The following is a 14,556-nucleotide window of genomic DNA, read 5'->3' as shown; positions in this document are numbered from 1 at the left end:
GCAGCGGACTCTACAACTGGATGGTGGGGATGCCAACATCAGAGTTACAGTAGGAGTCAAGACGTTATTTTCACTCAGTATCCACTGAGGGTGTCTGATGCTTTCTAGAAAGATGACATCCCTGGGCATCTGAGATTAAGAGAGGAAGAGTCTATAACCACCCTCCTCTCCCAATGTGCCCATATGTGTGCATGTGCGCGCACACACACACACACACACACACACACACACACACACACACACACCACACACACTTCAAGAATTACTGAGCAATCATAAAAATATGAATGGGTGGGTTGAGTAAAACCCATGGCTAGACTGGCTTTGTAGTCTTCCCTGACCTATCTCTGATTCAGATTTCCATCAAATTCTCAGGCTTTAGTATGTTTCGTTATAATGTAATTAAGATTAACTCTACCTCTATCTTTAACTTACATTAAAGACCTAAAAAGCCTAGGATTCACCTCTGATCTTTTCCCTTTCTCTTTCACAGCTGATCAACTCATGAATCTGTCAGTGGACTTCTTAGTCAGCACCATTCTTCCAGTCCATCCTGGGTCCCCACCTGACCTGCCATCTTAAATACAGCAGTTGCTCTGTCTGTGGCTTTGCTGTCCACAGCAGTCCTCCTTCCCCATCTCATCAGCCTTTTCTCTGTACCTCAAGACTTGTCCTTTAAAATCATTTGTTCCTCTCTACACCCTCCCAAATCATACCAAGATGTGATGGTCCTCTGTGGTCAGACTCTAGCCTAGTGTCCTTTCATGGCTACCCTTGTTTAATAGGCTGAAGCCTTAGCAGCCTTCCTAGAAAGGACTGCCTTACCTTGCCTTCAGGCCTTTTCATATACTGATCCTGAGACACTAGATCATCATGATGATGTTTGGCATCAAGACGCCTTTTTATCCAGTGTCTGCTCAAACTGTCATTTTAGACTCATTTCTTTGGTGAGCCTTTGTTAGTTTATTTGAGAGCGTGGGTGGGTGGGTGGGTTGGTTGGTTTGTGATGAACTCTCTTTTACCCCTGGATTGTCTAGAACTTGATAGGTAAATTAGGCCCCAGACTCACAGTGATTCTCCTGCCTCTGTTCCCTGTGTGCTGGGATGACAGGTATGAGCCTGGATGTTGGCTTAAGAGAAGCTTTCCCTGTCTAGCTTCACTGTGTTGCTTGTCTATGCTGTTTCCTTTCACCAGCACATGGCCTGATTTCATCATAGATTTATAGCCACTCTGTGTGTGTGATGGCTTTCCTATTTCTGGACAATTTAACAATAACCTGAGCACATGCTTTTGCTGTCTGTCCTTCTGCCACCTCCTTCTTCGAGTCACTTCAGTCCCTGCTAAAGACCTTGCTGTGGGACTCCACATGCACTTACCAAGCAAACAGCTTCCTTCTAGTCCCAATACTTGGACACATTAGGTTATTTTCCATGTTTTTTTTTTAAATTTCTGAAACACTATTTTATCATTTTAGCTTAAGCATAACCACAAATCAAAATCAAGTATTAAGATGTCCACAAAAGTTACTATTTTTTTTTTAATGTCAAGGAAGTCACTTGGACTCTAGAAGCCAAGTCAGACATCTTTATTTTGTTCCCATATTCCAAACAAATCCACCTCCTGTGAAGGCCAAAATGATGTTTTCTTAGTCCCCTGGGATTTCCTGTCAGGAAAGAGAGTCATAACTATAAGAAAGACGACTTGAAGTAAGATAGAAATCCTTTTTGCCACCCCCTTCTTTAACACACAAAGCAACAGAACTGTGGTACTGTTGCTAGGCTGTGGTATTGTTCGAACTTGTCAGTGTGCTCTCTTTAGCAGATTGTATGGAGCCTGAGTCTCCAGGGTGAGACTCAGCAGTCTTCTAGCCTGAGTTGTGCTCACAGAGTACTAAGTTCCTCCTCTGACGGGAACAGCTCACTCTGGAGAGCGCTTCCATTTCCTGACCTGGCAATGTGATCTAGATGCATGAAGTCATTTCTCTCTCTAAGTGAGGGCAGGCTGCTCAGAGACACCTATCTTTTTGCAAGTGAGAGGTAGTCTATCTGTTTGTTGGTCAGGAAGGAGACTATCAAAGTGAATAAACACTTAAGACACAATGTTTTTTAGATGAGTCCTTTTTGGCTTTTATTTTTATAGGGAAAATATACCTTTGATCACTTTTCTATTAGTTAGACACAAGAAGAAAAAAATCCACATTTTATAGCAAATGGTTAGAGACATTAGATAGATATTCTCTTCTAAAATAGATGTTTCCTTCAGACTCAGAAACAAATGCAATATCCAAAGAGATGTGTTTCAGTTGAGCAGATGACTCATCTACCTGAGGCCAGGAATTGACACCAAGTGGGCAGCTCTGGAAGCAATGGGAAGGTCTACTAAGTAGTCCTTTGGTAACAATGACCAGCATTTGCTAAGTACTTGTCCTTGTATACTGTCAGGTGAGGGTGCTCCCGATGCAAATTGAAAATAAGTGGCTGAGGAGTTACTCTCTGTCTACCCTTTTCTGGTTGATTGTGGCCTTTGAAGCATTCACTTTTGTAATCAGTATTGAGCCTCACTTTCATTTTTTTTCTTTCTTTCTTTTATTTCTTCTTACCATTTCCTTCCATTCCCTTCCTCCCTACTTTCTTCCTCTTACCTCATTTTCTTTTTTCTTTTTATTAACTTGAGTATTTCTTATTTACATTTCGAATGTTATTCCTTTTCCGGTTTCCAGGCAAACATCCCCCTAATCCCTCCCCCTCCCCTTCTTTATGGGTGTTCCTCTCCCTACCCTCCCCCCATTGCTGCCCTCCCCCCAACAATCACGTTCACTGGGGGTTCAGTCTTAGCAGGACCCAGGGCTTCCCCTTCCACTGGTGCTCTTACTAGGATATTCATTGCTACCTATGAGGTCAGAGTCCAGGGTCAGTCCATGTATAGTCTTTAGGTAGTGGCTTAGTCCCTGGAAGCTCTGGTTGCTTGGCATTGTTGTTCATATGGGGACTCGAGCCCCTTCAAGCTCTTCCAGTTCTTTCTCTGATTCCTTCAACGGGGGTCCCGTTCTCAGTTCAGTGGTTTGCTGCTGGCATTCGCCTCTGTATTTGCTGGATTCTGGCTGTGTCTCTCAGGAGAGCCTCACTTTCATAAGAAGGTAGTAAATACTCCTCCATAGTTGTGTGATATTTCAAAGATGGAAAGAAACTACATTCCAAACAGCACATGTCAATTACTGAACAAACCACCTCTCTGATAGTTTCTGAAGATTCACAGACTGACTGTGTTGTCTCAATTAGCACTGGCTTGCAAATGCATCTAGCCATATCTTGTAGAAGTCACATTTAAATTTGATCCTCAAAGTTCCATAGACTTGAAAGAAACTGCATTTTGAAGCCGTGAAGAAAGGCTTAGGATAGTCTGGGTAACAATGCTCTTGTGCCTCCCTTTCTCACGTTTAGGAAAACCATGTTTTTCTTGTCTAGTATTCTCATTACAGCCTCTTCTGGACGCTACTCTTGCATAATGTATTCTGTCAGAAAGCACATTGAACAGGGCTGCCATGCTGATGAGCGAGGGACACTTCCCTTGCTGTAGGACAGTGAGTTAACCCACTTCGTTGAGTGCATTCACAATGACCTAAGAAGAGTCACATCACTGCAGAAATGCCCTTTTCAGAACATATTTTTAAATCACAGGTCCAAGGCTACCCTAGGCAGAATTTTCTTTTGATTAGTACTCCTGTGAAAGGAGAACTTGGCAGAGTCGGACTTTTCTTTTCCTTCCATTCACAAGAGATTCTGAAAGAGAAAGAGTGACTGAGTCACAGCCAGTCCTGGAGTCCAAATATCTCAGAAATCCCAGCTCCTGTTTTTTCAGGATTCACTACACTTGTATGCCATAGATCATTTCTCCTCCATTTTCTTTTCCACAAAGGAAAGCAGCTATATCCTTGGCATCACTTCAGAGTTTACCAAAAAAAAATATATATTTATGTATAAATCTGAGCCTTTGGCACTGAGTAGTTCCTTGACTTTACAGCCTGTTCCCTGTACCCAAGTGGTATAACTGTCCTGCAGGTCACATTGGCTATCCAATTTACACAAATGCCCATTATTTAATATATAATTTGATCACCATTTAAGGCTCTATGATTGTGTCACCCACAGTCCTCAAATCATGTTACCCCGAGGCATGGGGATCATTTTTAGGTCGTGAACTCCTTTGGTTAGGTGAATTGTTTGTAGTAATTATTGACCCAGCTGTTTATGGGGAGACAGAAGCCCCACTCCTTTCCAGGGCACCGATTTGGCTCTTTGACTGAAGACCAACTCCTTGGATGGACACACAGCTCTTGGCCAGCCTTGGTCCTGCCCAGATGGACAGTTTTGCAATTACCCAGACCTCTCAGCAGCCATTTCTTCATTACTGAAAGCTGCCCCCAATTGTCCCAGAAGCCAAATTCAATCTGCAGTTCCCCCAGTAACGTGCAGTGATTCATTTGGGGACAAATCTGGATTGAACTGAGTCCAAGTGTCTCTTTTGTGAGACAGAAGGGAAGTATAAGTAGATACTATAGTCACCCAGATGAATCAGCCAGGAATTCATGAAGTGATTCATAAACCATTATAAAGACCACTAAAGTCTACTAAAATGGAGAGCAGTCTGGCTATACAAAGTGTGGTATTATTATTGGGCTGTTTAAAAAAGATGTTAAATCAGATGTGAAATCCTTAAAACTATGCTTTTCTTTTTAGGTTTTAAAAGGACCTCTCCACCCACCCCCCAACCCCTGCAGTGGACAACAGCAAGCCGTTTTTTCATTGATTCGTTTTCACAGATGAATTTTAAAATCCCCACCGATGATATTCAACAGCTCCTTTAAGGAAAAAGCAAAAGTCCCTCGTACAGTTCCATCATGGCAGTTTGTATCCATTAATTCTGCAGCAAATCAATAATATTTTTGTGTGAGGACAATGAAACGAGCTGTTCACATGCATTCTCCCTTCCTTGGTAGGTTTATTGCTCCAGCGTAAGACAAAGAGGACAAACCAAACCCCACTGGCTTGTTTGAATCCCAGGAGACCACTGTCATGACTTTCTATAAGAAAGTCTACTGTGTGAAGTAGATTGCCATGGTAGGGAGGTATCTTCACCATTTCTGACCTCCTCTGCTCTCATCCAGAAAACGTGCCAGCTCCCCTCCACCTGGAATGGCCCATGATAGTATTGATATATTATGTCAGTACCAAGAAGTTAGACCCTTGGAGACCCCCAAGACTCACTGGTCCCAGAACTAGAAAATGAACCAGGGGAGTCAGTGTCAGCTTCCGTACCGGAGTTGTCAAGACACAAAGGGTTTGCTCGGATTTCTTTATGTTCTGAGCCTTCCCTAAGCATTCTAACGTAACACCAGGACCATAATCTTGGGCAGTGTTTAGGCTCTGACTCCCCAAAAACACATGCGGGGGATGCCCAACATTGGCATTCTCAACCTTCCTAAGGCTATGATCCCTTACTTAATACAGTTCTTCATGATGTGATGGCCTCAACCATAAAACTATTTCATTGCTATTTTATAACTGTAATTTTGCTGCTGTTATGTTACATTATATTCCGTATCTGGTATATGTCATACTATAAATATCTGGCTTTTCCAATGGTCTTAGATGACCCCAGAGGGGATCACGACCCACAGGTTGAGAATTGCTACCTTCCATGGCCACTCTATTTAGATTAGTCCTCCATTCCCTAAGCAGACACTGATCACCTGAAAGTTGTCAGACATTCCGTCATAAGTTCTTTGATACCCCTGATTTCCAGATGTAAACTTCTGCACAATGTGCCATAATTACTGTTGTTTTTTTTTTTTCTGTTACACTCTCTTGCTAGTGCAGTACCCTTTTTTTCACTTAGTCTTAGATATACTTGCTTGCTTGTTTTCATTAAGCCCCGGGAATACAGAGAAATGGGTCTTCAATTGCCCCGCCTTCTGTGCTTATACCAGCTGCACACGCAGTTGGCCAGTGCCTAGTTTATATCTTTTGAATGAAAAAAATCAGAATTATCTCACACTTTGCAATTCCGAAGGAAATTGGACTATCTTATCTTTGCTGTAGAAGCTGGGGGAGCAGAGGATTTATTCAGACTTACTTATCCAGTAAGAGAGAGCACCAGAGTCCAAGCCTCTGTGCTTCTGACCCGTCTGACTTCCTGCATCCCCTCGTTCTGTACCCCTTCCCAGGTTCCTGTTTGTGAACTTTAACTGAGCTTGACCCTCTTGGGACCTACTGTCTTGTGATAGTCTGGGATTCCGTGCTACATCTTGAGGAAGGAGGGTGAGCTCTTTGTGCTGGCCTGCCCGCTGCCACATGGGGAGCCTGATGTTAGTGGAAGTAGGGCAGAGAAGGCAGGAAAGGGAGGTGCTGAATGGAAGGAGCATGGTCAAGCAATCAGCTGTTAATTGAGGTGTGCATGAATGAGTGTTTACAAGAACCTTTGAAGTCCTCCTTCTGCAAAAAGGATCATTTACATGGGTTCAAAGCCTCCCCTTGCCTCCTTCTTAGCAAACCATTGCTCATTAAAAGGTCACACCAACTCCCCACCAAGGGAGTGGAAATGGTTGACTCAGTTTGGGCTTACTTTTGTGTGTTCTGTTTCTGGTAAGCAGGGATCCTCCCCCCTCCCCCTAGTCTGTTGTGGGCCTATTTATACATCCGTCATCTCTTTTGAGGTCCTGTGAAAAGCAGAAGCAGACACTAGCAGCCTAACTGGAAGAAAGTCTCTGAAATGACCATTGTTAATCCTTGTTTGCTATACAGAAGATCTTTCTTATGCCTCTTGGATACAGTGTAACACAGAATTAGCAATGATGCTGCCTTGATCTAACATATTTGAGGGATGAAATACTCTGTAGAATGAAAAATGACTATAACCTGTCATTGGCATTGGACTTTTTATTTTAGCACCTAGAAACTTTCTATATCATCATCATCACCATCACCATCACCATCATCACCAATCATTACATAAATACATCCCTCAGGCTATTCTGGGCAAAACACTCAGAACACACTCATTTTGATACAAGCCGATATGCAGGGTTGGAAAATAGCTGCAGACATTTAGAAGAGAAGTTAGGAAGGCCTCCCTTCCCTGCAGCCAGAAAGGTGGTGCAGCTCACAGGCTTTGGAATTCTCTCCGCCCCTCTGCTGTTTTCTCTTGCATGAAGTGGTCTTAAACTGCTGGGTCTCTTGGGTTCCATGATTCTTGAGTTAAATTTGTGTTCAACTGTGTCTGGGCCCTCACCTCTAACTGTAGGCTCTGTCTTCACCTTCATACTCATCTTCTGCTGTAACCTCTGATCTTTTTTTTTTTTTTCTGGTTCTTTTTTTCGGAGCTGGGGACCGAACCCAGGGCCTTGCGCTTCCTAGGTAAGCGCTCTACCACTGAGCTAAATCCCCAGCCCCAGTAACCTCTGATCTTAATTAGCTGTTCTCCACCATGAGCAGGTTAAAAACAAACTGAATATATACAAATTCACAGAGAGGCCGTGGCTTTTTTTGTTAAATACTACTTGGCATTTTTAGTCAGAAGTAAAACTAATTCTAAAAATTGATGAATAAAAATAAAAAAATTTTTAACTGATTCTTGTAAATTTGTATAAATTGAATCCGTGCTTTAAAACCATTCCTAGTTATGAAGAGATTTCTTGTGCTAAAATTTTAAGCTATGGATTCTTGTTTCCTTATTCCTGGTAGTTATCTGACAAATATGGTCACTTCTCATCAAAAGTACATTCTCTGTAGATGCAAAAGTCAGAACTTCATGGTACTTCCTTTTAAACAAAAGACTACTTTATGGAGGTGTAGTCCACTTAGAACTTGTATTTAAATTCTTATTAATATTTTATGTGAGACGAGATCTCTGTCTTCAAATGTGTTACCTCCATGCTCTGTAATCTCATCTGTGTTAAGAATACAGAGGACACCTCTGACTTAGCAAAAAGCAAGTGTAAGTTGAGTGGAAGGCATACTACTTTAGTGTCCTGGGCCGTGAAATAATGCCAAAACCTTTGTATGTGCCTGCCACGGTTTTCCCTTTATTTACCCCTTTTGGTGTATTGAATAATATGTAATAGCCCAGAACTTAAATAAGAATAATTTGGAATGAGCTCATAATTCTATAATAGCATGCACATACAGAATCTATATCTAGAGTAATACAATCTATGCTGTAGATGGCAAACTATTTTAATAAGTTATACTCTTGTATCCTTGTAGTCTCCATTTCCTTGTTAGTGATCATAATTAACTTTGACCATACTGGTGCAAATGATAAAAGCATTAGGGCCTCACTCTGAGGAGAGAGCCTTAGATTCCGTATTCTTTGTCCATCATCATCTCTACTCCTTACTAGTTCATCTTATGTGAGTCAGATGTATCTTGTTGTTTGGGGTAGGTTATGTCCTCAGATTGTACTGGGTTCCCCAGATAGTCCCAACTTGTCTGTCCCCTCATCACTTTGTTCTTTGGTCATAGACTGACAGAAGATAGCAGATATACCAGAAGGGTAGACCAGAAGGCCCTCTAGCTCCTTGTGTCTTTTACTCTCAAATAAAGAAGTGAAACAAGAGAGCCATTGGGTCTTAATGACGTTGTCTCCCAAAGTTGAAACATCAGTATGATTGTGTGATAATGACATAGGTGACCTTGCTACTCAAATCCTTTCTCCCTTCGGCCCAGAGGAGCAGAAGAACAGGCCCCATTTAGGATTGGATGCCAGTGCAGACTCTATCTCTTCAGACTCTCTGATTTCATAACTTCTCATTCCTCTCCTACAAGCTCAGAGCTACTTTGGAGACACAATAAGGACGTGTTCTCCAGAAAATAGCCTCCATATGGGGAATCCTGGCTTGTGTGTTTTACTAGATGTTCTCAGGGTAGTGCCAGGATTTGTTTTCTCCTGGGGCCACTCAGCATTGCCTTTCGGGTTAAGCCCAATTAAGAGGCAGTGTTTTGAGAAGTGCAGATGTACCGGCACAGGACACACAGCTGCTCTTCTCCTCCCATAGAATAAAAACCTAAGTGACCAGATGATAGGCATCTGATCACAACTGGTTTGCTGATATACTCTGACCTCTTTGCCTTAAGTCCCTCATCTTCCTCTTAGTTCCTTTGCAGCCTTCTTAGATAGCATCAGCATACTTCCCAAGTGAAACGCAAAGTGAACACAGCATTGTCTCCCAGGCTCTCACTCCCTTCACATAAATGTTGAAGCTGCCATTTACGAGATTACTTTGCTTCAGGACCTTTAGGATGAACTTCGGAAATGTGTCTAATGCACCTTCCCCTTTTCTCAGCTATGTCCTTACACAAGAGCCCAGCCTTGTGGACTCAGTTGTTTCTATAAAATAAGTGATGTCACCAATGATGACCTGCATTTGCTAGTTCAAAATGAAGCCTTTCTTCCACATAGTCTAAACAGGAACTAACTAAAGGCTTTCCTGTTGATGAACTATGGGGAGGTTACTTGCTTCATTGCTAGTATATTTTTATCAAGACTTACGTTGCTGCTTATTCTCACGACATTGAAAGACCCTTACCTCCTTCTCTGCCATGAGTATCACTGTCCCATGCTGAACCAACAAAGTAAGCGTCCTCTTAATTTCTCTGTGACCATTTCCAACTGCAAGTCTGTTCTCTCAAGTCTCCTGTCCTTCGCCGTTAGACAGTAAATGCTATTCTAAATCTCATGACTCAGAACCTGCCAGTCTCCCCTCAGAACGAGAAGATAAATAGACAGTTGTCCAAGGTTCCTTGGTAATTTCTCCTTGTTTAAATTACCAGTATATCTCCTTTCAGAAAGCCGTACTCTGAGGCTGAGGCTGGGGATAGCACTCGATGGTGGAGTGCTTGCCTGGCATATGCAAGGAATTGCATTCAACAAAACCAAAAGACCCAACAACCTTGTGATTGTTACACGTTACTACAAAAATGCCACAGTACATTCCTTCTACACCAGCAGGAATGCTCTTTACCCAGCACAGAACCCAGGCCGACCTCTCAGGTTCTGTGTTTCAAGCATATTTGACCTTTGAGGTTTAAAGTTATTTTACTCTTGGCAAGAGAAAATGTATTGTTTAAGGAGACTCTGGTTAGAGGGGGTCATAATAAGGACCCATAACACTTCTTGGACCTCAGATATGCCTTACAAAACAAAATGTTTATGAGCTAAGTGTAAATGACTCAGAAACATATGAATCGAATTTCCCCTAAAATGTGAACGGGTTTTAAAATTAGCAGGAAAAGGGCCTGGCACAAGATGTGCTTTGAATTTCACAAAACCCAGAGGGTTTGAAATACAGTTTAAGAAGCCTGACAAACCCAAACTGTGACTAAGGTTTCCTTTGTTGGTGTCTTTTCTTCCCTCTATGTGTCAGAGAAGCAGTCAGTGGTTGGACGAGAGAGAGGAGGGTCCTAAAGGGTTTTAGAAAGAGCACATTGTCATACTTGTTTAGGGCCAGAACGGGGACTCAGAAGGCTTTGAAGAGTTGGTCATGCTGCCTGTTGTAATCGTTTTTCCCAGGTTTGCACCTCCGACTCCATCTCCTCACCACATCAGCCCGGGAAGAGTTCCAGCTCCTCAGTCACTGCTACAGAGAGCACAAGCTCCCCACACCCAGCAGCCACCAGGCTCACTCCTGAAGCCCTACCAGCCAGAAACCAACTCTTCTTTTCAGTCAAATGGTATCCATGTCCACGGTAAGCAGGAGCTGGCAGCCCTTGGAGTTTTGAAGGCAGTGTTTTGCCCTTGCCTTCGGTCAGGTGTCCTAGGGACCAGATGTGGGTTCCAGATGTTCTGTTTTACATCAGACCTAAGATGTAAACAGCACCCTTTTCTGGCATGAAATCTGTAGTCTTTTTCTCAGCTGACCTGATTTATGACACCCATAGTTACCAAACCAAGGCAATCATTGGTGTTCCCGTGTTGTGAAACCTCAAGAATAGGTTGAATGATCAGGAGACTACGCAAAAGAAAGCCCCTGGAGTACCACCGTTCATGGCTGCTGACTCCTTCCCATAAGCCAGGTCCAAGTCTTCCATGGTTCCCCTGTGTGACATCTCCCCAGCCCCAAACTTCATGCATTCTATCTGTGCGTCTTGGGTAGAACTTTCATTCTCTCCATCTTGTACCTCATCTGAATGAAACTTATCATCTTTATTAACGTATAAGCTAGCTTCTGAGACCAGAGTTGTCTGACTCGCCATCGTATCTCTTAGGGAACCCAGCTCATTTCTTCATGCCCTGTAATGACTGCATATTCATACAGGAAGAGAGAACATAAGGAAAAGAGAAATCACAGTGGCTTACATTCTGTGTCAGCCTTATGTTCAGAAAGGGTCATGCTTTGAGGACTGAGTCTGCTTCAGTTTCTTTTCTTTAATCAAACTCCTTTTGCCAGTTCAAGCACATATCCTAGTGGACCTCCATAGAAAACTCAAACGCCAAGTCATACAGACTCCAACTGCCAAATGTTTTGCTTCCTGATGTCAGAATCCTATGTAAGCAGACATGATACTGTACATTGAGAGTCCAGATGATTCTAGAAGTGAGTCATCTCCCTCCTCTCATTAATACCATATATTTATATGGGTTATCACTTGGAATTAATGAACAGTGTCCCAAGACAGTGTTTACTGTGAGTGTAAACAAGGGCCCTAGATAGTAGACCCCAATAGTATTGTACTGAACTTGATCAAGAGGTTGGAAGCAGAGTCCTGAGCAGCAGGAAGGGGGCAGGAAAATGATAGTGCTCATCTGTAGCCATGGTGGACATTGGAAATCCAGGGTCACTGGCGCTGGCAAAAACTCCTTCCGTCTCCCCCTTTCCTGCTTGTTGTCTACTGCTTCCCAGCAAAGCTTAGACATCTTCAGTTCAGTGGGATTTTTTACTTTCCTCTTATAAGCATCTTCTCACACACCTATTATATCAGGAAACGTTTTTTTAAGTGCCCGCTACAAGTGCATAGGGTGGGGTCTATAAAACCAGAAAAAGGAGTTCTCTTCCTGGTCAGTCACGAAGCTTCTCTGATGAAGGGAGACCCAAGACTGTGTTCTGGAAAGCTACTAGCACCCCTCTGGAAGGGAGGTTTGGCAGCCTGGCCATGGCCCTGTAAAAGTCAGGGTAGTCAGAGTAGGTCACCTTCATGAAATGTGGTTTTAATGCCCAAATTTTAATGTGGCTGAAACCTGGGCGTATTTCTCAGTCAGTGACATCCTGTAGTGGCACCGATCTTTCCTTCCGGTGCCATATAGACTAATGGGGCAATTCACAGTGAGCCCTAGCATAGGTCCACTCAAATGTAGTATATCCTGTTTTACTTATAACTATGAAAAATTTTTAAAAATCTTTAGAACATTACAACTTAACGTATGTGTGAAAACTAACCAGAAAGAAATTTAGTTAAAATGCTGATTGTTTTTAATTGGGCTAAGACTTGCCTCCATGAACCTTACTTTGTAAACATAACTTTACAAGAGGGTTATGAAGGAGGCCAGTTGGTGTGGGAGTCCTGTGGACTCCTAGCTGTATGTACATGTGCAGGGTTTTACGCCTGGGATCACAGTCTCTGCTGTGGACATCTCTGGCCTTTCATCACTGTGACAAGTGTGATAAGACAACAGGCACAGGCAGGCATGTGAGCCTTCTTCCCTTGCTGCCTTCTCCTCTCCCTTTCGTTGTTAGGCTGTGAGAACAGGGATCGTGTTTGTAACTCCAGGCTAAGCATAGTGTTTGATGCAAAGGAGGCATCAAATAGGTATTCACTGGGTAAGTAATTGGCACCTTCTCATTCAGCAAATAAATAATACAGCAAGAGAAGTCAGAGGATATCCTCCATGCTACTTTGTCAAAATACCCTTTCTCTACATTTCTCCTTTGAAAGGGAAATAAGGAGTATATTTTCAGCTTGAAAACGTTGGGCTTTAAAACAGAAAACTTCTACTTTCTTTCTTTTTTTTGGTTCTTTTTTTTCGGAGCTGGGGACCGAACCCAGGGCCTTGCGCTTCCTAGGTAAGTGCTCTACCACTGAGCTAAATCCCCAGCCCCAACTTCTACTTTCTTAATTGTTAAAAACTTCTATAGCCAGTGAGGAACAGCTATTATCAACCATAAATTAGGTTCACGAGAGCCATAAGCTAGAACACGAGAATTCATGAGGTGCTCCAGGAAGATGGCTAAGTACCTACTGTGATGAGACTTTAAAGAAACTGTCCATGTTTCAGCCACCCATGGAGGGGTAGGGACACCATGAAGCCTATTCATTCTCTGAGCAGGTTTCTCAGAGAGAAAAGAATCTTAGAAACTTTTCAGTCCAAGAATTTCTGACCAACCAGTCCTTAGAGAAGGCCAAAATGTATCTGCTGTTGTTAAAAGGAGACCGAACCTTCTTACCTGGGTGTATTTATGAGACAAAGCTATCCCTGTTTGTGTTTCAAATTTACTGGATGGAGTTGCATGATATCTCACTGACACAAACTCCATCCTCTATAATAAACACCATTTTTTAAAAGCCACAAACTTTTAGAGTTTCTAACCCAGTGGCCACAACTTTATGGCCTTCGTTCATGGCTTTAAAGAGAATCATTAGCCCACCTCCTCTGTCGGACCTGCAGTAAGTGTAGCGGTCAGGGGGAGGTGTTATTCCTGCATCTATACAGATGGGAACTGAGACATGAAAGAGTATGAAATGTCTGGGCATCGCTGTCTTGGCAAGCTACGTGGGCTTCTCGAGAGGTCCACGTCTCCAAACTGAATTCATACACAGTGTGATTCCGGGTCAAAGGTACACCAAAAGGAGCAGGAGTTTACAGCTCTCCTTGAGGGATGCAGTTGAACTCCTTAGTGTAATTGTCTTACGTGAAACTTGGAAGGTCAGAAATCAGGAGAGCTTTGGTCTTGCTGATAAAGCAGCAAAAGAAGGTCCTCTGAGCTTTGTCAATCATCCACTAATTGGTACTGAACTTAGACATTACGTGCTGAACTTGGTCTTTTGTTAGAGGTAAAGTATACACCTTGTAAGGATTAATGCCAACAGCCTTTCATCTTTCTTCACCAGGGTTTTATTGATTGAGCATCCACTCTATCCATTCAGATTGCCTTTATTCATAAAGAGGATAAGGTGTCCTTTCTTCTTAATGTTTGAATGTTGATAGAATTTTCCAGTCTCTGTTTGGGAGATATCTCTAAGGCAACTTCTCAGGACATTCGAGCTTTTCTTTTAGATGTCAACATAAGGACACTCTTTCCAATCATGTATGCCTGTTCTTTTCTCTTGTTAGATGAATTCTCTTGCCCAGGCAAGCTTCAGAATTTTGCCTGGATTAGTTGCCTGAGAGTTGATATTTGTACATTTTGTTATGGTGCTAATGGATAATTTCTTTTTAAATGCCCTATTCACTGCTCCTTGTTCAAATGCCATGGGAATTCCTAGAAGAGCAATTTCACAGTCTTCCTGCTTCTGGATGCATCACCAAGAGGCCAAGTCCAGTTCATTGGGTGTTTGTTGGTCACT

The 14,556-nt window shown here is 42.6% G+C and overlaps 1 protein-coding gene across 4 annotated transcripts in view; it reads left to right on the top strand.

The window, feature by feature from the left end:
* Glis3 (GLIS family zinc finger 3) overlaps positions 1 to 14,556 on the top strand; it is a 419,850-nt gene that overhangs the window by 385,538 nt on the left and 19,756 nt on the right. For all 4 annotated transcript variants that reach the window (XM_039101395.2, XM_039101397.2, XM_063281030.1 and 1 more), the window contains one exon: positions 10,568 to 10,743. In XM_039101395.2, the coding sequence (XP_038957323.1) occupies positions 10,568 to 10,743 (176 nt within the window). The remainder of the gene's footprint in view (positions 1 to 10,567; positions 10,744 to 14,556) is intronic.

The sequence above is a fragment of the Rattus norvegicus genome, chromosome 1 (genome assembly GCF_036323735.1).
Source record: "Rattus norvegicus strain BN/NHsdMcwi chromosome 1, GRCr8, whole genome shotgun sequence".
Classification (NCBI taxonomy): Eukaryota; Metazoa; Chordata; class Mammalia; order Rodentia; family Muridae; genus Rattus; species Rattus norvegicus.
The sequence above is the reverse complement of the archived record's forward strand: the minus strand, read 5'-3'. Positions and strand labels throughout refer to the sequence as shown.